Raw genomic sequence first — 24222 nt, 5'->3', positions numbered from 1 at the left:
CAGCTGTAGGCACATGCAGGCACGGAGCGTGTTTTAACGCCTTTACCAATAAATGGCAAAATATTCGTTTGAAATTCAGTGGAGCTCGATAAGCAGCGGAGTAACGTGTGCCCTTTTTGGCTGGTTGAGCACCAGTCGCACCGCGCATTCTGTATCATCTGCAGTGGCTTCACCGCACAAGCCGGCAAGCCTGTTAAGAGAGCGTTGCAGTAGTCGAGGCGGGAAATCACCAAGGTTTGTACCAGCAGTTGAGTGACATATTGGGTCAGGTACGGCCTGACTATTCGGATGTTGAATAGTGCGAAGCTGCACGACCGAGAGACGGCGGCCACATGGTCCGAGAATGTCAGTTGGTTATCGATAATGACACCTAGATTCCTTGTAGCCTTGGTAGGAGCAAGAGCTAAAGAGTCAATTTTGATATCAATGTTGTGATAAATACCTTGGTTGGCCGGGAAGATCAACAGTTCCGTTTTTGCCAGGTTTAGTTGAAGATGGTAATCCTTCATCCACGTGGATATGTCAGCGAGGCAATCCGAGAGGAAAGACAGATAGAGTTGAGTATCATCCGCATATCAGTGATATGAAAAACCATGCGAGCGGATGATCGGGCCCAGCGAGGTGGTGTATATGGCAAAGGGGAGAGGTCCCAGCACAGAGCCTTGGGGCACCCCTGTGGTGAGGTGGTGAGGCACAGACAACTGGCCTTGCCATGCCACATACTGTCACATACTTGAGAGTATGGACAGGAGAATGCTGTGATTGACAGTGTCAAAAGCAGTTGATTAGTCTAGCAGAATGAGAACCGAGGACTGGGCGGCAGCTCTAGCAGTTTTTAAGGCCTGTCACAGACAACAGGGCTGTTTCAGTGGAGTGTCCGCTTTTGAAGCCAGATTAAAGTGGATCAAGAAGGTTGTTTCTTGACAGGAACTCTGTAACCTGTTTGAGACTGCCCTCTCAATGGTTTTGGAAAGCAATGGGAGGAGTGAGACCGGCCAATAGTTTTCCACTTGAGTGGGATCGAGTGAAGGTTTTTTGAGCAGTGGTGCTACCGTAGCCACTTTGAAAGCAGAGGGGAATGTGCCTGAAGTGAGGGAAAAATTAATCAAATGTGTGATTGCCGAGGTGACAGCCGGTGATATGGCTTGAAGGAGGTTAGATGGGATCGGATCTAGCGGACAGGTTGTAGGACGGCTACATGTTAGTAGTTTGGATACCTTACTCTCAGCGAGAGGGGTAAAACCAGGGAACAATGAGCCTTGAGCCGGAGTAGACAGATTGTGAGCTGGTTGTTTGGAGAATTGGCTACTGATAGCTGCCACTTTGTCAGTAAAAAAAGGAGGCAAAGCTATCAGCAGTGAGGTTGGTAGCTGGAGGAGGTGGTGGAGGGTAAAGCAGAGACTTAAAGGTGGAGAATAACTTGCGTGTGTCCGTGGCACCGTTGATCCTGTTGTTGAAGAAAGCCTTCTTATCAGCCGTGATGCTGGAAGAGAAGGAGGACAGCAGTGTCTGGTAGCTTGCAAGATTTTCAGTCGCTTCGGATTTATGCCATTTCCTCTCGGCTGCTCTGAGGTCAGTGCACGATGTCCGGAGGGTGTCACTCAGCCAAGGGTGCGACTGGGTTGATCGAGCAGGTCTGGTGGATAGTGGACACAGGCTCTCCAGACATGAGCGCAAGGTAGAGCAGAGAGAATCTGTGGCATCATTAACCTGTAGAGAGGAGAAAGTGCCGTGAGGCGGAAGAGAACAGGAGAGCACAGAGGAGAAGTGGGTGGGAGACAGGTTGCGGAGATTACGACGAATGGTAACCATGGGTGGGGAGGTAGAGGGTTGTTCTGGAAGCTGAACATTGAAGCGCATGAAGAAGTGGTCTGAGAGATGGAGAGGGGTGAACATTAGGTTGTCTGTGGTGCAGCTCCGAGCAAGAATGAGATCAAGCTCTTTGCCAGCCCCGTGAGTCGGTGGAGTCGGGACCTGTCTTAGGTCGAATGAGCGAACCAAAGACAGGAAGTTAACCGAGCACGCACTGTCCGCGTGGATGTTCATGTCACCCAGGACAAGCATGGGACACTCATGCTCAGGAATTGATGACAGCAGGGTGTCAAGCTCATGTAGGAAGTCACCTAGTTGTCCTGGTGGACGGTAGATGACGACCACATAGGCTTTTACTGGAGCAGTCACCAAGCTGGCATGATATTCAAAGGAGACAAAGTTGTTTAACGGCCGCAGTGGATTAAATTTCCATATGTTGGAAATTAGGAGGCCAGTCCCACCACCACGGCCAGATGGTTGGGAGGTGTGGGAGAATGAGTAGTTTGTGGAAAGCGCAGCCGGGGTTGCACTATTTTCAGGTTCTCCACGTCTCAGTGAGAGCACGAGCTCCAAGGAGAGGTGGTTAGCGTAACCAGAAATAAAGTCGGCCTTGTTAACTGCAGATCAACAGTTCCACAAGCCAACAGAGAAGGAGGTCTTTGCAGATGATGTTTGCTGCAGAGACCTGAGGTGACCCAGATTGCATCAGCGTTTGTTATAACGAGGCTTTCTGTGTGACCTTAAAATTACAGAAATGTGGTCGTTGCACATTGTGTATGAGGTGACAAAAACAAGACAGGTTTGCCTTGTTCGGTGTCCTTGCACAGGTAGACTTGCAAGTCTTTACACAATACCGTCTTCACACAGGGCTGACGCTTTAGTAACAGGCCCGTGAATGTAGCATGACCACTGATTGAAGACGGCTGTTCTCATGCTCGGACTGATTGCACCCGGCTGAAGGCATGCCCGCACAAAGACAAGGACTTACTGATTTGGGGGAGTGTCTAGAAGTCACACCCTTTGTTGATGGCTAAGCAATTACCAGTGATGGGTTCAGAGTGAAACCAGCAGTCCTAAGTTACAACAGTACAATACTAGATAAAAGATACAAAGCAGTAAATACACTTACACAACAGTCATGGCACTGTAGCTTGTCACACACGGGATGAATACATCCAGGAGAGGAAGACATCTTTTCGCTCCAAACAATTTTGTTGTGCTGCAGGCAAAAGCAAAGGACAAACAACCTGAAAACCCCCAGCCACATGGGTTAGGGTGGCACGGTGCATTGCACTGCTGCCTCACAGCAAGAAGGGCCTGGGTTCAATTCCCACCTTGAGAGCTGTTGGCAGCGTAGGGTTATCTCCCAATTAGGGGCCTTTCTGTGTGGAGTTTGCATGTGCTCACATGGGGTTTCTAACATCAGTAAGGACCCCAACCAAAAACATGCACACATCACCTGATGAGCCATGGAACCAGGTTCCCAGGCACATCATTGAATGCTGCCTGCTGCTCGCCCAAGAGGAAGGACAAGGCAGGATGGGTCAAAATTTGCAAATTATCCTCAGTAAGTAGTCACAATTGACAGGATTTAATCTATGCATACTAGAATATTTGATGTAACAGAAACATCATGTTTAAATTTTTTTGTATCAAAATAAATCCATTCATCCAAAATGGAAATTTGTGTGGATGTCTTAATTGTACTAACTGATCATTTGGCCCAGGACTGACCACCAAAAACACATTTTTGCTTTGTCCCACAGGGCTGTATCTGTATGACATCCTTCTACTCCTGGTGCTCCTGGTGTGAGATGGCTTGCGAGACCAAAATAACAAACGACCGGCTGTCCTGAACACGTAGGCTGGAGCTGTGGTTAGCGAACAAGCGGCCAAAGTGAAGGTGGTCAATCACCAGAACATCGTCATCGGGTGATGAGTAAGTAGCCACTCACGCACGCAGTGACAGTCAACAGGCTTCAAAATCCAAAATCCACTGGTGTGAGCAACATGGCCGCGCTACCGGTGTAAGACAAGGGCTGGGAGTGACAGGATGGCAGGGTTAATAACAGTCCGATACGATCAATAACTCACACTGCAGACTTACCTTTCAGACAAGCCTCTACCTGCTTACAGCAATGGAACGATGACAGATCTTTCTATAGCCAGTGTTCTAAACCCCATTATCCCACCATCGCAAATATATGCCAGCATTAAGAAACATTCAGCACATTTCTTTTCAGCATTTATTATTGTTTCCAAACTGTTACATACAGATGAAGATGTAAAATATTATGAAACATGAGTTTACAGGAACAACGTTACAATCTCTCCACTGTCCTTCCAGTTAAAAACTGTTTGCAGAATGGCGATCCCTTGGCCAAAACAATGAAGCTTGGAGTGCCCGCCTTCACAAAGCATCTGTCAAACAAAGCACAAAAGAGGAACCATGATATTAAAATAAAAAAATAAAAATGTTTGTGACGTTCTGGAAATTGAGTTACATCGTTAAATTATAATCTCTAAATTCAGTCAATCAATAAAAGCTTGCAGAAAACACAGTTTTGTAGGTTTTATTTGATGTAACACGCACCTGTTGTGCCACAACACCTTCAAAAGGAGTGTTGTTGGTTCAACCTCGTACAACGTCTCCTTCTCCTCATCCTCAAAGAACAGCTGAGTGAAGAAGAAGGGAAAAATAATATTAAGAATATAAAAATAAAAATTGTTTTATTGTGTTGGTAGTTATGGTTGATCTCAAATTGATTGTTTGATCAGTTATTACCAAAGGACAAATCAATAGATTCATTATTGATAATCATTGATATACTGTCGTTGATGAGCAGGCAGTTTAAATGATATATTTGGCATAATTCAAATTAAAAAAAAAGTTTATTTGTAAGTGATTTTCATTACTTAAAATATATTCCAGATATCTCAGATATTTCATATATTTCATATAATCCACATATAATTTAAAACAAGATACGATAAGAAATAAATCTAATATACATCGATATAGTTGTTCTATATTTATATTAGGAAACCTTTTTGTGTAAATTAGTGAAACATACAAACCTGCAGGTTTTGAGGAAGGTATTTCTTGTCTGTGTCCCAAGGTGGAAGTTCCTCCCCAAACATGACCCCCAAGTGGTCAATGAAACTAATATAGAAAAGACATGGGATACGGTAAGAATTCTTAGGTTTCGTATAATATAATTTGAAAATAATTATAATAAACTGGAGGTGACAAGGACTGTATCTTTCTAGGCTTACCACTGCAGTAATCATAAGAAAAACAATTAATGGAGTAATATGTTGGCCTTTTCAAAATACGTATGAAATGTTTACAAAATTCCAAAAATATTTTCCCCTGGCAGTTACAGAACTACTGAGAGAAAGAAACATGATGCTGGCTTCAGACTGTACTCAGACTTTACACAGGTCAAACTAGATAGTACTACTCATGACCAGGGTTCGGAGCAGAGCAAGGAACTCACCTGGAGCCGTCGCAGAAGGCCGATACAAAGTCACTCTGCTGGTGTTCTGGGTAGAGGAAGAGCACGGGCCAGTGCAGCGAGCCCTGCTCATCCAGGAACACCCGCGCTCCCGTGGCCTCCTGGGAGTCCAGCCCGTCCAGAACCGCGACCGCAGGGCCACCGTCCTCATCTTCGCTGTCCGAGCTGCGTTTCAGTGGCTGCTCCGGCCGCAGCAGCTTGACGCCCCGCTCCTATGAGAGAACACGCAAAAAAAGTTCATAGGCTGACAACAGTGTGTGACAACAGTGTGTTTTTATTTATTATGTAATCAACAAACAAAACGCCTACCAGGGTTCATTCTGGCATTCCAAAATTTAATTCATGGTTTTCCAAGTACTTTTTTAGCACTAGTTTTCCATTTTCAAGTGCTTTATGCAAAACAAATATAATCGATTTTCAATGTGATCTTTATTAATTAAAATATAATATAAACTTAGTCTCATTTATTATTATTATTATAATTATCTTCTATTATTTATATAAGAATATCAACTATACAGTTTATCTATTATAAATCTCATTGGCATACTATTATAAGTGTCTCCAACCATGCTGGATAACATTTCCCTGGCATAATCTATGTTGTAAAAGTGGTTCTGGAAAATGATTTGGATAACAAACCCAGGGAGAATATCACATGTTTTCAATGAGTGTGGTTTTTTTTTTCAAGGACTTTTCAAGCACTTCAGCACAAACTGACCTATTTTCAAGGTCTTCCAGTACTTACATTTCTGAGGATGAAATTCAGGCACTTCAAGGACCTGGTAAGAACCTTGACCTACCTTGATAGCTGCCAGTAGAGCCTCTTTGTCACTGCACGCTTTCTTTTCTTTGGCTTTTGCTTTCCTAGCATCTCGCTCTGCTGCTCTCTAAAACAATATCATTTTTCTTATGGCATGACACCCAACATCGCATTACCTGTCAATGAATAATACAAGCAGTTCCTACCCAAGCCAACTGCTCGTCCACTGCCGTACCTTGTGTTTGTCTGCTGCTGCTCTCAGCTCCTGCAGCTTTTTGTCACTGGGATGCACCTTAAGACCTGCGTCACACCACTGGAGAGCCTCCACAAAATGCTGAAGCTGCATGCAGCACTGAGCGCCTGCAGACACAATGTAAGCAAACACACGGTAGTTACCGGGCCTTCTTTAAGTCTTATTGATAAAAGTGCTTTCTTAGGTTTCTTCATTTTACTGTATTGGATTGCACACCTCTGATTAAGGCTTTAAGATGATCCGGTTTGATCTTCTTTGCAGCAGCAGCATCATTCAACGCAGAGCGCATGTTACCTGTACGATGAAAATCAGAGCAGAGTATCTGAATACAGTCACTAGATGATTATCAATTTTCCCCATTATGTTGATCAAAGTTCACACAACTTTATGATCAATTTCCCCACCAAGGTGAAAGTGTGCTGCAGCCCGGTTGGTAAGCAAGACAGTGTTGATTTCTTGGTCGCCACATTTCTTCAAACCTTCCGTATACGACGTTATTGCTTTTTTATAGTTTTTCTCTTTAAAATACTCATTCCCTTCGTCTTTCAGACCGCTCGCTTGCTCTGAGGAAAATTTAAAAGAAGCGACAAGGAGAGAAGTGACAAATCAAACAGCAAGGCAAAGCAATATAACAATATACTGTAAATAAAGATAAAGATCGAGAAAATAGATACATCTACATCTTCATGAAAGGATGCATTGCAAAAAAAGGATATTGTTTCTACCTACCCTCTGGAGGTCTGTCATCATTGTGGATGATGGACTGGAGACAGGCCAGATCAGGGTGCGTTTTACTGTCAAATTCTTCTGGGGCCGATTTCATGAATAGGGGGATTTTATCAAATTCCTGGAAATTAAAAAAAATTGTGCTTGATGAGAGCTGTAGGGGCGTTGTTAAGACAGACAGACGGATACATAATAGATATATAATATACAGTGACAGACAGACAGACAGACAGACAGATAGACAGATAGATAGATAGATAGAAAATAGATCATTTTACCTCTTCCCAGTTGTTTTCATCGAAAGCATTTTTATATTTGTGCGTCTTAAATTGTTCCATAAACTGGTCCATTTCATCGTCGCTGTCATCATCCATCGCCGACGAAGCCATTTCGATTAAATCCTATTTTACAGTAAAATGTTCTCTTTTCTCCCTCTCGACAGGTAGTTTGTTACAGAGATCAGTCCGTCGCCATGTGCAGCTAAAATGTACAGATCTGATTTTACGTCAACAGCGCCGGCTTCCGCTTGTTTACCCATGTGTACGGAACGGTGCAACGGTTTAATCTGTCCGTGTAGAAAATAACTTCAGATACAAAGGCTCCGCGACCACGAACGCCAAACGTTTTTATTTATTTTATTTTTTTATACCAAAATATCTGAATAATAAATATACGTACAGGCAGAAATACATGGGGTCCGGTTCAGTCATGTCAGGTACGTATTACAGGTTTCCGACGTTTCGTAACACACATCGCGTTGCATTACGTCGCTAAATGTTCCTCTTGCGTGGTTTAGTTCAAGTGTGCCCCAAGAAGGGTGTTTGAGCTTTTACGATCGCTCCTGGATCACGCAGTGCGGACTCTAAGGGGAAGGAAGGTTCCTCCAAAGGTTCTTAGAACCTCTAGCGGTGCGAAGACGCCTCGTGTGACTGATCAGTCTTCGTGGTTTTGTGAAACAGAGCACGAGCTACAGTTTTCAGAGTTTCCATTCAACCCTAATATAAACTGTCCCCAAATCAAAAAGTTGTTCCTTTACTCCATAGTTGTTAGTGGCTTAATTAAAACACAATTCAAATTTTGAGGAAATAAAGTAATATTAATTTTGCTCCATCCAAAGAAATAGGATTAGAACAAAATTTCAGATTTTTATTAAAGGATGAATTTAACAGCGCTATAAATATGACACTTTCCTTGAGGAGAAGGTGAAAGTGAGAAAGTGTCCCCATTACGCAGTGTTTTCTTTGGTTTCATTCAATTCGAAATACAGTTCATCTATGATAAAAACATATGCAGCGGTCAGCGGAGAGGAGACCTTTAATTTCTTTTTCTTCATAAACGTTAAAGATATGGGGTATTTACAGGAAATTAACAACTGGGAAGACAGCATGAAAGAACGGTAAAATATGATAGAATCCCGGGAAATAAGGGAGGGTTGACAGCTATGTCCTAAACACATTTTCCATCGTCCCTAGGACGATGAAAAATGGGATGCCGTTAGTCTGGAACCCTGTTCAGGTTGTCTGTGAACGCTATGCAGTCCAAGTGGCTAGAGGGGAATGGGAACTGAGAAACGAAGCTTGGACTTATAAAACTTGGGATGATGTCACTAAGCGGCCCGCTCCTGAAATTAATCAAATTATGACAGTTTTTCACTCATTTCTGCTCCAAATGTTTATCGACACTGGTCTAACTCGTACGACTTGACTGTGCGTACTGGGGTTGCTGTGTTTCAGATATTTGTAGCGTGAAAAATGCAGAAATTAAAAAAAACAAACAAAAAAAAACCCACAGAGAATAACAGCCCCTTATAAAACAGCACACCGGAGATGGTTCAATACGGTGCTCCCCCCACCCATAGGCTGCATAAAACATTCAAGTTGTTATTTAATAATATTTTATTCAACGATCACACATTCAACATTCAGTTCCATACAAGGGGACACATGTTATCAGAATAAATAAATTTATTATGTTATTAACTTACTGACATGGGTCAAAACAGGCATATGGAGGCCCGTTTTGACCCATGCCAGTAAGTTCATTCTGATTCAGTAGAACAAAATCATTGCAGTATCTCAAAAATGGATATGACATGTAAATTAACTCATATTTCTTCGCAAAAATTGTAGCCAGTACTGTCCAGTCTTCCAATCACATTAAAAAAAAGTTACTGTCTTTCATGATTTTTGATGACACGATTTTAGTAAGTACAACATCTTAATCTATACCCCCCAGCACTCACTCAATACATTTTTTATATACAATATATATATATATATATATTTTCCCCCAGAAAATAATCACCAAACCAAACCACTATAGCTGTTCCCTTAAATTGTTCAGATAGTTTCCACTCTTCCTAGAAGGTCGATCAGTCCATCTTTACTAAGAAACATTGTCTCATCCGTTTGCTGGCAGATCACCTCAAACGTGGGCGTCTCCTCTACGGCGCCCTGCCCCACCACCACAAGGTAAGGGTAGCCCAGCCTGTTGGCATCCTTCAACCTCTTCCCAATGGTCATCTTGGTGCGGTCATCGAGAACCACCTCGCCTCTCAGATGGGGCAGAGACTCTTGCAAAGCGTGCACCAGTTCCTCAGTCAAACCAGCCCTTTCATCCACCTTGCTGCCCTTCTTAGGAGGTAGGACACACACCTGGTAGGGGGCTATGAGTCCAGGCCAGCGGATACCCTCTTCTTTTGACAAGACCTCGATGGCCGCCGCCAGAATACGGGTCACCCCAAGACCGTAGCAGCCCATCTCCGTGACGAGAGGGTTGTTTTGGGAGTTGCTGAAGGTGGCGTTGAAAATGTGTGAGTACTTTGTGCCCAGGTAGAAGGTGTGGCCTACCTCTATACCCTTTGACTCCACCAGTGTGCCGGTCCTACACCGCGGACAGTCCGTCTGGCCCGACGAGACAGTCTCGACGTTGGCGGTGAAGGAGCAGGTCCCGCAGACCAGGAGCCTGTCCTCGCCTATTTCCGCTGGCAGCTGGAACTCGTGGGAGAGTTTCCCCCCAATGTTCCCCGTGTCTGCCTGCACCTGGAGGCAGTGCAGGCCCAGCTTGGAGAAGAGTCTCGCATACGCCTGGCACACCGACTCATACGTCTGATGAGCGGCTTCTTCGCTGATGTCAAACGTGTACATGTCCTTCATGTAGAACTCCCTGCCGCGGAGCAGACCGAATCTTGGCTTAGGCTCGTCTCTGAATTTCCGGGTGATCTACATAAATAAAAAACAAAAATTTCGTTACGTAAAATTCGTTTTCCAGTTATATTATTAGAACTATTACCGCTCATCCAGTCCAGTCCCCTTGGTGAACACCAGGCTTGACCTAGTCTTGGTTTAAAACAATCTCTTTTCCAGAAGTAAGATGAGAGCTAATCTAGATCCAACTGAAGTCTTGAATTAAGCTGGCCAGAGGCAGGTTTATTTTTGGATTAATGGATGTGGCCTCCAGGTCAACCTCGACAATAGAGAACGTGGATTATCTGGACTAAGACTAGCAGCAAGACCAGACAGAAGGAGGTGACTTGTCCTTTATTAACATAAGCTGCTTTCACACATCCACTGTGAACCTGAAATTATCGGGACATTACAGAGTGGAGCTGTATGTGTGAATGCAAATGTCCGAATCATTTGGACTGGACATTACCCAGACTCTACCCAGCCAGCGATCTAGTACAAAGTCCAGGTTATGTCCAATTGAGCAGTATGTGTGAACAGACCAGGTAATTGTCCGGATCATTCACAGCGAGTGTGAGAGAAAAATGCATACGATCAACTATTTTGAATGAGGACAAAGGCCTCTACCTCCAGAGGGGGGGGGTTGAAAACATTTGTCTCTGTTTCCCCAGGAACCCCCCAGACTTTATGTAAAGAGAAATGTTTTTGCTCCCTACAATGTCAATTCTAACATGAAAGAATCAGATCACATTTGGCTCTGTTTACCTTCTATGGAGATGAAGAAACTCAACAGGGGAGCCTAGGGGTGCACTGTAGGGACCGTAATCCGCGTCTGCCAGGACAAGTTGCAAGTACATGTGAATTTCACTGTCTGAGGGTGGCACCCAAGGAAACAGTTGGGGGGGCACAGACTTGTAAGGGACTTCTGACCCAAGCCACACCCTGTTTTTTTTGTATAAAGCCTGCTGTCTACAGAAATTATATAAGATCGATCCGAGTGCTGCTTTGGAGCAGTACTGAATGGGGGGGACGGTAGCTCAGGAGGTGGAGCTGGTCGTCTAGTAATCTAAAGGTTGCTGGTTCAATCCCAGGCTCCTCCTGCTAGCATGCTGTAGTGTCCTTGAGCAAGACACTTAACCCCTAATTGCTCCTGATGGCTGCGTCCGTCGATGTTTGAATAATTGTAAGTCACTCTGGATAAAAGCGTCTGCTAAATGCAATGTAATGTAATGAATCTTTCCCTTTATTCTGCAGAATAAATGTCTTGAATATTCTCAGTTGTTGTTTTCTTGTAGCGGGCAGATTAACCTCACTGATCTTTGCAGAACAATTTCTTTCACACGAGCTAGTGAGTGGGTGTGTCGCGTGTTGATGAGGTCTTTATCATGCGCCAGTTATTTACCTTTGTGCGGCTCTTCATGCACGGAGCGTAGCTGCTTTGTACTCCTTTCTGCTTTCTTAATCATTCCTTTCCACTCCCTCGTTTATATTGCAGATATGTCCAAAGGTCCAAAGACTTTTATATGCACTCCATATCAATACAAATCCGGACAATGTCCGCATAATCAGGTCCAGACAATGTCCGGACATTGTCCAGAGTGCAGGTGTTAAAGCAGCTTTAGTCCAGGAATTTCTAGTCTATAACTCATTTATTTTAAATTAAGCAACGTCTCAGAAAGACATTTTTAGAGTCTGGATTCATTAAAGTAGCATTAGCTTACTGATTTAGATTAAAGGCTGTCTGCAAAACTGCCCCAATAACACACAGGATCTGATGTTAAATCCCTTATGCTGATGATAAGGGGAGAACACTCAGAAATCCAGTCTGACCAAGTAACATGACACACCTCTACTTATGCTTCAGGAGAGTCTAGCTACTACTGACCCTAACTACCCCTACTCTACCTGGTAGAGGAGAAGGGGGAGTTGCCGGTAGGAGAGTGTGGTCTGGTGAGCTACGAGCGTCGTCACCGCCTCCTCATGCGTGGGACCCAGGCAGTAGTCCGCTCCGTGCCGATCTTGCAGGCGGAACAGCTCCTTCCCCATCAGGTCCCAGCGCTCGCTGGTCTTCCACAGGTCACCGGAGCACAAACTGGGCATGTCCAGCTTCTGTCCGCCGATTCCCTGCATCTCCTGGTCGATCAGTCGCACCTAGAGATATAAAGGCAGACGCTATTCTATTTATTCCCAACCATATGTCCAAAATTATTACAGGGCTCATTCTGGCATTGCAGATAAAAATCAAGGCCATTACAGTACTTTTTAAGCACATTTTTTTCCATTTTCAAGGACTTCACACAAAACAAATATAATCAACTTCACAATGCGATTGTTATTAATTAAAATAGAATATAATCTTTGTCATTTTTTATTATTATCTCCATATATTATTCATATTAGTATGTTATATATCTGTTATATATCTTTTATAAATATCATTGGCATCTACTATTATAAGTGTCTATCTTGAACCGTGCTGGATTGAATTTCCCTGGCATAATCTATGTTGTAAAAGTGATTCTGGAAATGTTTTACTATGTTACAATTTCAAGAACAAAACTGGGTGAATATCACAGGTTTTCAATAATCACGCTTTTTCTCAATGACTTTTCAAGCACTTCAGCACAAAACGGGCCATTTTCAAAATATTACACTTTTTACATCCTGAGGATGAATGTTTTTGCTCTGTTACCTTTTTGCCTTTGTTTTTATTACTGCCTCTTAATCCCAATATTGGCCTTTGTAAAGTCATTTGCGCATGACTTTTATTCAGTTTGACAGAGAACCAATATGATTTGGATTGTTTATATGCAAAAGTATTTTATCTTAAGGTACTAGGTACTTTAGAGATTACATACATTTTGTTTGTTGTAGTGTGCTTGATTACCATTAACATTTAGGCAAATCCTTTATTTCTCAATAGTTCTTAACCACTTAACTACTCATACAAACTAGACATGTCTTTATGCTGCATATCAGAGAGGGTTCATAACCTCCAATATATGGCATTTTAAGCCAAGATTGTGATAGATTGTGCTCTAATGTTAAAAACGTAATGCTTATTAACTCACCAGCTTCTCTACAACACGTACGGTGGTGGGGAGGTAGTAGTAGCAGCCGGGGCTGGAGGGGTGGATGAGACCGGCCTGCTGCATCAGCCGCTGGCTTTTGCAGGTCATCTCTTCAGGCGAACGACTGTCTTGCCCTATGTCACGCAGGTTGGAGGGCTGGTAGAGACGGGACACCAGTGGTGTGGGCCACGCTCGTCTGGAGTGAGCGGGAGCGGGATTTGCAGCGTGTCCGAGACAGTTTGAATGGCTCCTCAGTGAAACAGTTGGAGTTCTGCGTGAACAGAGGACTCTCCGGAAAGCCTGATGCATCAGGGTCTCCATTGTCGATTCAGATGTGCTCCTACGGCAAGGATTTCTAAAATCAGAAATAAAACACCTGTACAAATATATAACAAAGTTGCAAAACACTGTGGGTATTGTGTGTGAAATACAATGCAGGAAAATAGAAGACCCAACAAATTTGCAAAATAGTTAGCCAAGTTGCAGGCTAAAGATCTCACGTTCAGCATAACTTATTCTCTTAAAATAGACATTTATTTATTGACATTAAACATGTAGGAATAAACGCCCTAGATACCATTACACAAGATTTCTACGGGTATTGCAAGAATGTAAGAGTTTAAAATCGGTCCCAAATATAGGACCAATTTTTGACAGAACCCCCTCTTTCTTATTCAACAGAAGTGTATAAGCAAGTACTATATGTTTGATATATGTCAGAGTTAAGTAAGGTAGAAAAAGGGTAGGTTGAGAACTACATCGTTCTATGAACTGTTATTATAGTAGTGTCCTTATGTCAGGTAGCAAGGTGAGTGGTTAGGAAATAACAATTACTATTATAAATATAACCATCGCTATTTTCACAGAACTTGTTGAACTTAGGACCTCTTCAATTTAACTTTAAGACCTTTTAATGACTTTTAAAGTCTAATATGATTAACTGTCTGAATAACTGTCCATCAACACTGATGTCAGTGACTGTCACATTTAGCCTGCTAGCCCCATTAGCTAACAGACCTAAGCATATTTGGAAACGTGTAAAGCGGACTCACCTGGTGACGGATCACTTTAAACAGTTAAAAGTTGTGAATAATACAAGCTTAATAGTTGTGTTGGTCAGTAACACATCTTCACTGATAACCTCCATAACGTTACTGTGGCGCCATGTTGCCTGTGCCTGATGCGGAAACAATGCTCCACATGTCCCCACAGCGCCACCTAAAGGACGGGAGTGTAGGTCTGTTCGTCGTGAAATTCTCCTTTTACAAAATTTTAAATTGATTTAAAACATTTTTTTTTATTTGTACCTTTCATACTTTATCCTATTTTAATATACTGAGTCGAAATTACCTTTTTTTTTTTTACCGAGTTGTATGGAACGCTGCATGAGACGGAGGACTGCGCCATCTATGGGTAGCGACATAGAAGTCAATGTTAAAACACATACTTTACTTTATCTTCTACTCCGCCTGTGATCGCTGTCATGTGTTTTTAATTACTATATTATAATAACTCGTTTGACAAGTTGATGTTGTTGTTACTAGCATACTTGTTTGTGACCGCTGTCAAACCACTGTAGGACCATAAGAATGAGTAAAGTGACTTGATACAGGGTTAAACGCTAATATCCCGGGGGTGACCTGGGTGCATTTATATGACGTCACGGTCTAAAGCCACGGTTGTGTAGCAACCAATCTGAAAACAGGGTTGCGTAGCAACCGGTGTGTATGTGTATTACCGACCAGCCCATGATGAGTCTCCGCACACAAGTGTTAGTTACCTGTTAATGGCGCTGTTGTTATTTTCCTGGTTCCTGTTCTAAACTCCATGCCCAGCATGGCTGCCTCTCTCAGCAAAACAACATTAAGTTTGGCTGCGGACAGCAAAGTTGTAGAAAAAACTTCTGATCAAACCTCAATACATACAGTTCGGGTGAGTTCATTTGTTTAAAAATGTTGCACAAATGAAGCACTATTAAAGATTAATTTAAGTTGTATTATTGTAATGAAGTCGGTATGTTAGCACGTTGTATAATGAATGTAGTTGCCATGGAGTGTATGTTTGCCCGAGTCTAGGATGTGTCCTGTGTTGCTATTTGTCATCCTCTTGCAGCTGTTTGATGAAAATGGCGTGGACATCACCCCTCGGCCCCTGTACCAGTCGGATGGTGGCTTGGTGCAGGCCAAGCTCAAGGTCTTGTTTACCGGTGACACCTTTGCAGGGAGTGGAACCGATCTGATGTCTACCCTGTTCCCAACAGCCACCAACACACACTCCACTTGGCCCTTCACAAGGTTGTGAAATCTTTGATCCGGGGCAGGGTGAAATTGAAGCCTACGATGTAAAAGTCAAATCTTCAAGCTTTACCAGCTCTTCTGTTCATTAAGAACAAATCAAATGCCAGACCAATAAATGATGTGCTGATATGCTAATTTAATCCTAATATTCCTAATCATGTCATACTCTATTCTATTATAAACATAACTACATATATCTGGGTAGTATCAGGATTATCGTAATCACTCATTATCTGCCATGGTTTTCTCAGATCATTTTTGTGTAGCAGCTCAGTGTCCAGATCGAGCCACACCACCATGGAGTCCAGAAATGAAGAATTTGAGGTTCCGTCAGGGAAAAAGGACATTCCCAATGGCCAAGGTTAATTGGATTTATGTGTGTGTGTGTGTGTGTGTGTGTTTGTGTATCTTATCTTATCTTATCTAATCTTATCTTATTTTATCTTATCTTAAGTGGGAGAGGACATGCTAGATGACGTGGTGGAGGTTTACCTCTCTGAGACGGAGACTATTTCCCTCTTAGACATTCCCGGCGTCTCTGTGTCAGTGGACGCCGACGATGCAGAATCTGTCGGGTTTGTTCTTATTATCTTCTACCCCAGATGAACCCCTTTCTGTGCACTCGAAGCAGAATTTCTGACCCGGCTGCCGTCTTCCCTGTCTCCCCCTTGAAGAGAGAGGAACGCCATGTATGCTGAGCTTTGCGCGAACAGAGCGGGCAACGACAAGTACGCGGAGCGGGCCGTGCAGACGTTCAACGGAGCGGCAAAAAGCAAGAGGATCCAATGTGACCGCGTCAACGTGGCCGATGCGGGTAGAAGCTCGATGATCTCACCCTGTTATCCCAAAAGGATTTCCCAATCCTTCAAAGTGGATAACGTGTGTGTACCGTGTCCACAGCCACCGAGGCCTCCACCTGGGACCTGTACGTCTCTTTATGTGGAGCTGAGCGGGACGAGACCACGTTTGGACCTCAGTCAGAAAAGGTTCCCTGTCCAGAGGGTGTCACGGAGCCCATTGGAGGCTCAGGTCTAGATCCCCGCCAGAATCGTCACTCAATTTGCATTGGCGACACTGCCAGAACTTTTTGTTCATTGGGTGTATAGGGGTAAAAATGTCACTGATGATTAGAAGTGTTATTTTGATAGGTATTTCTATTTCCAGTCATGTCAACACTGCTCAATCAACCTAAATATATCCAGATAGCCAATTTGGGGCCGTTAGAACATAATAATAACGATAATAACAGCAGTTCCTAATAAATGATGTAGCGTTCATTACAGAACCCTCTCACCATCTCCAGCCACCGCCTCCAGCTCATGCTCAGACGTGGAGCCGGTGGACCTCAGTGAAGACTCAGAGCTGGTCCTGGACTCGGAGCGGATCCTGCAGTCGGAGGCTTTCCAGCACTGCTTGTTCATCATGGAACGCTCCGTCCTGGAAAACATCTTCCAGGCCAAGCAGGCTGCTTACAGACAGCTGCCTCCACTGGAAGGTACGCCACACCACATCCAGGCAATGGAATTACAACGTTCAGTGCCATGAAAAAGTATTTGCCCCACTTCCTGATTATCTCCATTATTGCACATTTGATACACAGAGTGACGTCAAATCTTTAGACAAAATGTAATATTAGACAAGGAGACCCTACGTAAACAAATAACAATTTTTTAAAAACATTAGTTCATTTATTTAACATCCATATCACCAACGGGGAAAAGTAATTGCCCCCTTAAACTTATTAACCAGTTGACCACCTTTAGCGACAATAACTGCAGCCAAACGCTTCCTATCATTTGAATATAATAATTTCATTTATTTGTTTTCAGACTGTGCAGTGAAGCCCGAGATGGTGGAACCGGCCGTGGAGGCCGAGCAGAGTTCCCTCACCCCAACCCTGCGGCATCTCTGGGACTTCTGCTGCGATCTCACCGCAGGACGTAACATCAGCTGCATGGCCTGGAACAAGAAGAACACAGTAGGCACAAACCCACAGAATCCTTGTTTTCTGAATTTTTAACCTGGGGAATGGGGGGAGAGGGGTGTAGCGTTGCTATATCAATGTGTGCTATCACATCGGAATCTCAGCCTGACAACTGATATAGGATGTTCCTGTAACTACTGTCTTAATCTATCCCTGACATGATAATGTTAACTGTAATATTATACCGTAATGTTATTGTCATATTATTGGTGTATTTATTATTACAGTATGAGATTTATTATATGATAAAGCATTATAGCACAATACATTAGTATACATTAGTATACACAGTCAAATGTTAATAAATAGGTGCTTACAATATCCAGTACAATTAAATTTTTTTTTTTAAAGAATGGCACATACATACTGTCTACATACCTGATATACACAGTATACTTTATTTACCACAGTGGAAAACAAAATGGTTATAAAATTACAATATATATTTAAAAAAAAGTGTTTTAAATAAATACATATTAATCAAAATTAAATGAATTCTTCCCTATCTCAGTTAATTTCAACCTTCCTTGTTTGAATATATATAAATGCATCATGAATGCTATGCTATGCCAGAGCCTGTCTGATCTCTTGCAGGACATCCTGGCCGTGGGCTACGGCCAGTTCACTGTGACGGACCCCAACCCAGGCCTGGTCTGCTGCTGGTCTCTCAAAAACCCCAAAGTACGGATGTTTACGATGTTTCCATTCTTACATCTAATGTTTTTCCATCAATATGTTTCATGTCCTCAGTTACGTGTGTTGTTAATGAGTTTGCGTGATCATATAAGCAGTGAGTTTGATAGAGAGATTTCCCAAGTTCACATTTTCCCTTATTTCTTACCGTGTGTTTTGTTTACTGTTGTGAGCCATAGATATATTTGTATGATGTTCTGTAGTAGATCAGAAAATGTTCATTGGACCAAGTGGATTCTGATACAAGGAAGGATACAAGGAATTTGTCTTAAAAGTTGGTGCATTGTAGTGAAGACGGACAAGTAGTGTAAGAAATAATGATTAACAGTCAAAAAACAACAACATATAATACAGTATATACTAACAGGGGCTCTTGAGTATTGACTGAGTATGAATATTATTTGTATGTACCGGTAGTTGGATATTTCTGTGCATAATAAATAACTGTATAAAATAGTATGGACACTAATAACAGATCGATTACTCTAACTTATTACAGTGTCCTCACTAGTTATGATGTTAACGTTGAATTAAATCCATTTTCAGGGTGTTTGATTGAATACTTTAATACTCAATGTTTTTGTTGCAGCCAGGCGCTTGTTTTAGGAGTTTTAGGGAAGGAAAGAGAGGAAAACGTTAGAAGGAGCTTAAAGACGCAGATGGTGGTGAGAAGAGACACAGACAGAGATAGCAATATGAAACACTGACCACATCATGTTTAACCGCATCCCCTTCATAAAAAAAAAAAAAAAAACATTCTGTGCAGTGGCCTGAGCGTGTCTTCCACTGTGAGAGTGGGGTGACAGCTCTGGACTTCTCCACCAGCAACCCAAGTCTGCTGGCGGTGGGGATGCACAGCGGCACCGTCGCCGTCTACAATGTCCAGAGCCCAGAGAGCGCACCCGTCATGGACAGCAGGTGTGTGTGTGTGTGTGTGTGTGTGTGTGTGTGTGTGTGTGTCTTTGTGTGTGTGTGTGTGTGTGTGTGTGTGTGTGTGTGTGTGTGGTGTGTGTGTCTGTGTGTGTGTGTGTGTGTTGAATACTGTCAGGAAAACAAGGCTAAAGCAGTCAATAGAAATGTGTGTGAATGAGTACTTCCTGTTCACATAGATGTCAAAGACTAGTTTACCAACACAGTTGAAATCACCTCTTTTCTACAGCTGATGGCACTGTACCGCCACAAACAGTGATTCCAACACTGTGTGACATATTTCTGTATGGCTGGAAAATACTGAGCTGTGCTGTGGGGATGGTGTGGTTTGAGCAGCCACACCTGTCCTGGGTCTAGGTAATTGGGGCCCAGGTTCAGAGTGGCTGTACACCTGTTGCCCGTTTCACCAACTGCAGGGATTGTTCTATCAAGCCCCCTCTCCACAATAAACCGTGTTTTCTCAACCCCATTGACTGTGTCTCTGTGCCGGAGGGCCCTGAATACGCCACTTGGGTGGCGTGTGGCAGGCGGATCTCCCACAAGTTGTGCCTGAACAGGGACCCGGGAGGGGCAAGGCACAGAGTGAAAGGCATCTAGAAGCCCGTCGCTGGGTGTCCTCCTCAGCGTGAGCTCCTGGGAGCACGCCACGATTGACCGCTGGCCCGCAGCGGTCAACCAGGAGCCGGCCAGAGACACAGACGATGGGGTTGAGAAAACACAGTTTATTGTGGAGAGAGGGTTGATAGAACAAGCCCTGGAGCAAATGGACAAATGTCATGACAGGGGCTCCTCTCCTGTGTGTGTGTGGGGATGGGGGTTTTACCTGTTGCTCGTGAGTCCAACCAACGAGTAGCAGGTATACAGCCACACTGATCCTGGGCTCCAATTACTTAGACCCAGGACAGGTGTGGCTGCTCAAACCACACCATCCCCACACCACACTGACAAAATCAAATATCACAATATTCTTTTGACAAATACCACAATATTGATAATTTGACAATATTTTCATATAAACGATATTTACACACAAGAAATAATTGAGAATCAATCATTTGGACTGTGGATATGACCAAGCAGGTCTACAATGTTCAGAAAACTGCATTACTTTACCTTAAAGACAAGATTTAACTGTGCTGAGTTAACTGAGTGTCAGATCATGTTAGTGATTGACAATATATCGATCCACCCTTTGATCCTATAACTTTTCTTGAATCGAAGAAAGACTGGCCTGGCAAGGCACCAACTGCAGAGTATTCAAGCCTGATGGATACTTTCCAAGTCAGAATTTCATGTTTGAACCTCGGATTACACATAACATTTTAAATCACCCATTACCCCAAACAGGATCGCTGTACGATGTCAAAAGGAACAGCGAAAGGGCTTATTGGGCAAAAAGGGATTTAATGAGGTTTTTGGTACCCGGGTTCAGATGGACCCCAAAAACAAGGGAGTGACCCATTTTTACAGGAGTTTGTTGTGATGCGAGAGAATTTTACCACCCTCTGTCGCTCACTTTTGGATTTCCCGACGTCTGTCTCAGAAACTGTATTCTAACTGCAGGGAAAGTAAAGAGCTAAAGTCTCTCCATTATTTTGGACAAATTCTTTAACTTTGTTCTCTCATTTGTTTAGTTTGTTAATTTTGTTTGTTTGTTCATTGACTTTTTTTTCCATCTTTTTTTAATCATTTGTTCATTCATTTCATTGGTTTGTTCCTTCTTTCTTTCTTTCCGTCCTTCTTTCTATCTTTCTTTCTTTCCATCCTTCTTTATTTCTTTCTTTCCGTCCTTCTTTCTGTGCAGCGACTGCGCCAACAGGCCCCTCAGTCCGCAGTGGCAGGTCCGGTGGATCGAGCACTCGGAGGACAGGGGACGGGGGTTCCTCTCCGTGTGTGCGGATGGAAGGATCAGCAAGTGGTTCCTGCGCCACGGGAGCACATGCAGAGGTACCGCTCCCAGGATCCCCAAATAACACCACGAGCGAGTCAAAACAAAAACAAAACTATTTGTACTCAGAGTTTCATTCAGTTCCAGTAGACAAGAGGCATGAAGCTGTTGAATCAGTTTAATTTCCTGAATCTAGATTTAAAGTATTTCTGATTCTGATTCTGATTCTTGACTTCCCCAAACCAATTTTTAACAGTTGTACTTTTTACTTTATTCTTGCTCCATAGACTTGATGAAGCTGAAGAGAACCGGCAACGACGAGAGTCACAAGAATGGAAAGCAAACGCGGCCATTTATATCAAAACACACTCCGGGGCTTTCATTTGCCTTCCACCCGATGGTTTGTTGGATTCGGGGCAAAAGAGCGAGAATCAACTACAATTATTTTAATTTTAATGAATCCTGATTAACGTCGGCCGTTGCATTCATCACATTTGTTCTCCAGGATTCCAACCTGTACCTGGTTGGCACGGAGGAGGGACACATCCACAAGTTCTCCTGCTCCAACAGCGAGCAGACGTTGGAGACATACCGCGGACACAAGGTGGGGAGGGCTCAATCAGTCAATGAGAAGATGGAAGTAGGAGGATGAATGGTATGATAAACAAGAAGAAAGAGTAAAAAAAAAAAAAAAGAAGGTAGTTAAAAAGAATGACAAAATACAACACACAAACAGCACAACCTCTAAAACCATCCCATGGAGGCCGATGGCTCATTATGGTCCTGGTTGGATTAACAGTCGCGGTACAACCCACTAACATTTCAATTACTAATATGACCTGGAGTCGAAAGTATGGAGGTCTGGGCAGTAAAAGAAAAGGTCGTTAGCTCCAATTACCTGAAAAGTAATGGTTTTAAAATAATGTAATCCATGAATCATGGCCTCCTGCCCTCTTATGGTTATCTCTTAATGAAAGAAAATCCTTTCCTTGGGGCTCTACGGCTTTGACCTTTGCACTCTCTAACGACTGCTTGTATCTCATGTTTGTGGTCTATGGAATGATTCTCAGACTTCCTGACGTACATGGTGTAACCCCAAGTAAGGGGTGATGTACAGCCAGCCTGTCATTATCGAAAAGGAACCCCCACCAGGCTGATCAGCACTTCACCCTACAAATTCACATTAATAACATTAAACAGGTTTGCCACCTGTTTAATGTTATAAATATGAATTTGGACATATCTGAATTCCAGTCTTCCATTGTAGTTTCCATGTAGCATCACAAGATGTTTCCCCCAGCTAGCATTAGCTTGTGGGCGGCGTGAAATGAAGGATGTAAAACGGGGCTGAGAAATGGTTGCCAGTGACAACAGTCATTATTAACAGACAGCGATCATTATTCAAAAATAATTGACCGCTGATTGCCAGAATCAAGTGTTCTGCAGAGCTGTGTGTTATCTAAGGAATAACCTTAAATATTGAATAAGTAATGCGAAATAAAAGAAAGGGAATAACTTGGATCTCAAGTCCTATTTATTGGATCCAGCGTCACCAGAGTTGAGGTAGGGAGGTGGAGATCAGATGTCGGGGGTGACCCTTGACCTCAACGCTCGGTGACCTCCTCAGGGCTCCTTCTCAGGGCCCCGTGTACTGCGTCACGTGGTCCCCGTTCTGCCCCGACGTGTTCCTGAGCTGCTCCTCCGACTGGACCGTCCGGCTGTGGAGGCAGGACCTGCTGACGCCTGTGCTGAGCTTCCCCTCGGCCCAGCGGGGCTTCTACGATGTGGCGTGGTCGCCCAGGTGGGCCACTGTGTTCGCCGCCGCCAGCGAGGGACGGGTGGAGGTCTGGAACCTGGGATCCAGCATGTGAGGGCCTCATGCCAATTTAACGCTCTTTCTCTTTCAATTGGTTGTATAGTCTCAGGCGTAACCCTCCACGCTCCCTTCCCCAGCCTGGACCCGACCATCGTCCACGACGACGGTCCCATCGCCAAGACCTCCGTGCTGTTCGCTACGCCCACGGACTGTGTCTTGGTGGGGGATGGCGAGGGGAAGGTGGGCGTGTACCGGCTGGAAAACCTCACCTTGGGCGAGGGCGATCAGGTAAAAAATGTAATCTTGAAATATCAATCAATCAATCAATGAGGCAGTCCGTGGATTAGAGCGTCTGACTCTGTTTTTGATGAAATCTACAAAAGGCAGATGAATAACAGGGAAAAAGGGTGACATCGAGATGGACGTGCTGGGTCACTGATCGACCAAATACGAGGAAGCGTGACAAAAAGATGTGATGTTCGCACCTATGAGTAGATTTAATGTACTCTTATTGGATGTACTAGACGCAATGTTTGCCCGTTATCGATACTCTGCCGTAGCGTCTCGGTGTTAATGCACATCCGCCAGCTGTCTGCCCTTTTATACCAGCAATTTAAACTGTTGTTGCACTCAGTGACACTTCTTTTTTTTTTTTTTTTTTTCAGGTGGATACTTTGAAAGACATCATTAACCGCATGCGTACCAGCAACCTTTGACACACACACACACACAACACACACACACACACACACACACACACACACACACACACACACACACACACACACACACACACACACACACACACACACACACACATTACGTAGGGAAGATACTTGGGAGATTCAGAGTACAGACAGTTTCGACAATCCATGTGAGTATAATCTTCCAAAGGTGTTTCATGGTGTCAGGGTGTTGAAAAAGCAGGGATATAACAAGTCTAGTTTTTCACAGCATAAATTAACAGCCTGGGAAAGTGGCACAGATTGCAGCTTAAAACACAAACAAACCAGGTTTCTTTTGGTTTTAAGACAATAGAACGTGTTGGATTGCTAACTGAAATAGTACCTGGATATTCAGTGTTGGGTAATGAAACAAATGGTCAACACCGATCAGTTGATCAAATGTCCCTTTCATATTTTCACACCAACATGACTTGTCATTCTATAAAAAAACACCACGTCAATTATTCTTGGTTCAAAAATGTATGATACGTTGTTGGATAATCTACTCTTGAATTGTCTACACTCCGAGCTAGTGAGCATAGTGGTTGCTAGATTGCCGTC

General features: G+C 43.4%; 3 protein-coding genes across 5 annotated transcripts; 1 reads left to right on the top strand and 2 right to left on the bottom strand.

Annotated features, from left to right (window-relative positions):
* Window positions 1-4098: 4098 nt before the first annotated feature.
* Window positions 4099-7569, bottom strand: ttc4 (tetratricopeptide repeat domain 4). The gene is made up of 10 exons (XM_080001077.1): window positions 7351-7569; window positions 7076-7193; window positions 6751-6909; window positions 6563-6640; window positions 6329-6453; window positions 6134-6220; window positions 5313-5542; window positions 4891-4975; window positions 4406-4488; window positions 4099-4233 (listed from the first exon to the last, which is right to left on the bottom strand). The coding sequence occupies exons 1-10, from the start codon at window positions 7459-7461 to the stop codon at window positions 4134-4136; spliced, it is 1176 nt and encodes a 391-aa protein (XP_079857203.1). The 5' UTR covers window positions 7462-7569; the 3' UTR covers window positions 4099-4133.
* A 1456-nt stretch (window positions 7570-9025) lies between these two features.
* On the bottom strand, window positions 9026-14518 carry pars2 (prolyl-tRNA synthetase 2, mitochondrial). Of its 3 annotated transcripts, none has more exons than XM_080007435.1 (4): window positions 14381-14506; window positions 13329-13704; window positions 12163-12408; window positions 9026-10293 (listed from the first exon to the last, which is right to left on the bottom strand). In XM_080007435.1, exons 2-4 carry the CDS (start codon window positions 13647-13649, stop codon window positions 9412-9414), a joined length of 1449 nt encoding a protein of 482 aa, XP_079863561.1. In that variant the 5' UTR covers window positions 13650-13704; window positions 14381-14506; the 3' UTR covers window positions 9026-9411. The 3 variants fall into 3 exon arrangements, with proteins under 3 accessions (XP_079863561.1, XP_079863562.1, XP_079863560.1); XM_080007436.1 differs by having other exon boundaries at window positions 13329-13668; window positions 14381-14463; XM_080007434.1 differs by having other exon boundaries at window positions 9027-10293; window positions 13329-13683; window positions 14381-14518.
* On the top strand, window positions 14493-23652 carry dnai4 (dynein axonemal intermediate chain 4; the record flags this gene model as incomplete). Its single annotated transcript, XM_079998056.1, has 15 exons — window positions 14493-14561; window positions 15441-15534; window positions 16080-16200; window positions 16300-16439; window positions 16526-16654; window positions 16929-17120; window positions 17455-17603; window positions 18204-18290; window positions 19069-19220; window positions 21037-21179; window positions 21408-21520; window positions 21626-21724; window positions 22761-22987; window positions 23074-23224; window positions 23602-23652. The coding sequence occupies 15 exons, from the start codon at window positions 14493-14495 to the stop codon at window positions 23650-23652; spliced, it is 1917 nt and encodes a 638-aa protein (XP_079854182.1).
* Window positions 23653-24222: the final 570 nt, after the last annotated feature.

Source organism: Zeus faber (assembly GCF_960531495.2).
Source record: "Zeus faber genome assembly, chromosome: 1".
Classification (NCBI taxonomy): domain Eukaryota; kingdom Metazoa; phylum Chordata; class Actinopteri; order Zeiformes; family Zeidae; genus Zeus; species Zeus faber.
The sequence above is the reverse complement of the archived record's forward strand: the minus strand, read 5'-3'. Positions and strand labels throughout refer to the sequence as shown.

Coding starts and splice junctions, on each gene's coding strand:
- ttc4 (XM_080001077.1), bottom strand. CDS start 7,461: ATGGCTTCGTCGGCGATGGATGATGACAGCGACGATGAAATGGACCAG. Junction 5,543..6,133: donor CTCTACTGGCAGCTATCAAG/GTAGGTCAAGGT, acceptor GTTCTCTCATAG/GAGCGGGGCGTCAAGCTGCT. Junction 4,234..4,405: donor AAGGTGTTGTGGCACAACAG/GTGCGTGTTACA, acceptor TTTGTTTGACAG/ATGCTTTGTGAAGGCGGGCA.
- pars2 (XM_080007434.1), bottom strand. CDS start 13,649: ATGGAGACCCTGATGCATCAGGCTTTCCGGAGAGTCCTCTGTTCACGC. Junction 12,409..13,328: donor TACGTGTTGTAGAGAAGCTG/GTGAGTTAATAA, acceptor TTATATCTCTAG/GTGCGACTGATCGACCAGGA. Junction 10,294..12,162: donor TCCCCCTTCTCCTCTACCAG/GTAGAGTAGGGG, acceptor TTATTTATGTAG/ATCACCCGGAAATTCAGAGA.